Source organism: Wyeomyia smithii, unplaced genomic scaffold (genome assembly GCF_029784165.1).
Source record: "Wyeomyia smithii strain HCP4-BCI-WySm-NY-G18 unplaced genomic scaffold, ASM2978416v1 HiC_scaffold_159, whole genome shotgun sequence".
NCBI lineage: Eukaryota > Metazoa > Arthropoda > Insecta > Diptera > Culicidae > Wyeomyia > Wyeomyia smithii.
The window spans coordinates 1-2,228 of NW_026599045.1; the positions used below are offsets into that span (position 1 = coordinate 1).

Genomic DNA, 2,228 nt, shown 5'->3' on the forward strand with positions numbered 1-2,228 from the left:
TGGATCATCTGTCAGTTCGTAGCCGGTGAGAAACCAAATTTGCGAATCATAACAAGTTATCAATTGCGAGAAAGGGAAGTTTATTTACATTAAATTAGAAAGCTATTTTTTCCAATCAATTTATTGGACTACATGGGTTTATCAGTAACGAGTATTATAAGGATTAAAAGTTAATATAATATTATTAGTTCAAGAATTATAAATAAGCGTTTCGTTTTGAGGTGCTCTTGAAGCGAAAAGTCCAAGATGACACTTTGGTGGCTAAAGTGAAAATAGAAAAAAATATACATGAGTAAATAAATAAGGAAAAATTTTAAGTAGTTAGAAACACAACAAAAATTATATACCTAATTAGAGCTAAAATTTAAACAGAAGTGGAACGAAAAGGCAGAAGGAAACGTGAGGCTTAAAAGGATATACGATACGGTTGTTGTGTGCAAGAGGGAACAGTTAACTTATTCTTGTAAGTTTATTATTTGTACCACTGGAAAAATATATAATTGAAAATATATTACCTTTGATCATTAGAGCATTAAAGAGTAATCATTAGAGTATTGAACAAATTCAACAGTTAGACAACATTTCGGGACAAAATTTATGGCTTAAGATTATCCAAAATCCAGTCCATATAGCTGCCCACTCGGCAGTAGATTTCTGGGATGTAATCTTCACCACACGAATCCAACCCAGCGTTGACTACCCCGAATTGTACGAAACGAGACTGGTTGTTATACTCGGTGTAGAAACCAAGCGGTCCGCCTGAATCTTCCCTGAACGTGCTCGTTAGCGATTCGACCCTGGCGCACATTTGCTTATCGCTAAGCTCTAATTCACGAAAAAACTGAGTTAGTTTCTCCTCACAATAATCGTTGTCAACATGAGAAACTAGAGTCTCCAGAAAAACCTCCGACCCAACTCATTTTTCAGTTAATCCCCAACCGGTCACAATGTACTTATCCAATTGCTTCGATCGCAGTTCAGGACTAGTTGGTAGACAAATCGGCCGAATATGATCTGGAAAGGACGAAAAAAATTTATCCACCTACAATTTTTCAGCACTGAACTTCTGATCAAAACCTTTGAATTCCACGATGCGAGCCAACCGTATCAGTGCGATATCGTTACTGAATTCGCGGCGATTGTATTTCGGATGGGTTATCGATGACTCAATCTGATAATCTTCGACCGGTTCAGCGCACTCTGTTTCTTCCCCCTCATCGCAGTCAATACAATCTTTTTCCTGATTTCTGGTGTGCTCTCCTAAACGGACATGATCTCTGCAACGTTATTGGATTTTTTGGGCGTTAGGTATCGGGGTGAAGTATTATACTTACATCTTCAGTGAGGAAGAATTTTTCCAACAATGTGCCGCAGTCAGGACGTACCGGTTACTGATTAACGATCCACCACATAAATCAACGAGCTCTCCATTTTTGTTGTATCTTAGTAAAGCCATCCAAGGATAGTCAAATACTTGTGTATCTTTACCGTTAGCGATTCGATCAGAAGATGACTGACCGCAATCAGATGGTAGCAGATTTATCGCTTGATCTGAACTCTTTACTTCTGGAGCCACCTCCTCCAGTTGACAGCAAATGCTACGCTCTACTCCCGGTATATTGCATGCCGCATTCCTAATATAGTTAGCATGGTTTTTCGAAGGCGGGTTTGGACTCTGCACAATTTCGTAGATATTTTGGCAGCGCTGGATTGCAACGCATAGTCCATCTTCATGTGAAGGTGTAATGCAGGGAGCATCTAACCAGAAATATATATATATATATATATATATATATATATATATATATATATATATATATATATATATATATATATATATATATATATATATATATATATATATATATATATATATATATATATATATATATATATATATATTGGCAGAGCTGTATGCCACCACGGGTCGGTATTTGGCGATTACCGTAGGCCACGGAAGTGCTAACTGCAAGAACGCAGTCCCGGACCATCAGCGAGAGCTAGCCTAGGTTGTGGTGAGACTCAGGCATTGGGCCGCCGAATTCTCACAAAAGCCACATTATCCGGAAGCAGCTCTGACGGAGCGAATAGTGCCGCTCCCACCACCCAAATGCACTAATTCGCCCATTGGGATTGATGCCAGTAAGTTCCCAATTACGGTAACTGGTCGCAACGCCATATGATAAGAGTCGGACTTCGTTTTCGTACCACGATTCTGGGCTGGCACC

General features: G+C 39.0%; 1 protein-coding gene across 1 annotated transcript; it reads right to left on the minus strand.

The window, feature by feature from the left end:
- Window positions 1-896: 896 nt before the first annotated feature.
- Window positions 897-1,728, minus strand: LOC129733698 (serine protease grass-like; the record flags this gene model as incomplete). Its single annotated transcript, XM_055695245.1, has 3 exons — window positions 897-1,014; window positions 1,078-1,277; window positions 1,335-1,728. Coding segments are annotated over 3 exons (692 nt in total), but the record flags the coding sequence as incomplete, so codon positions are not given.
- Window positions 1,729-2,228: the final 500 nt, after the last annotated feature.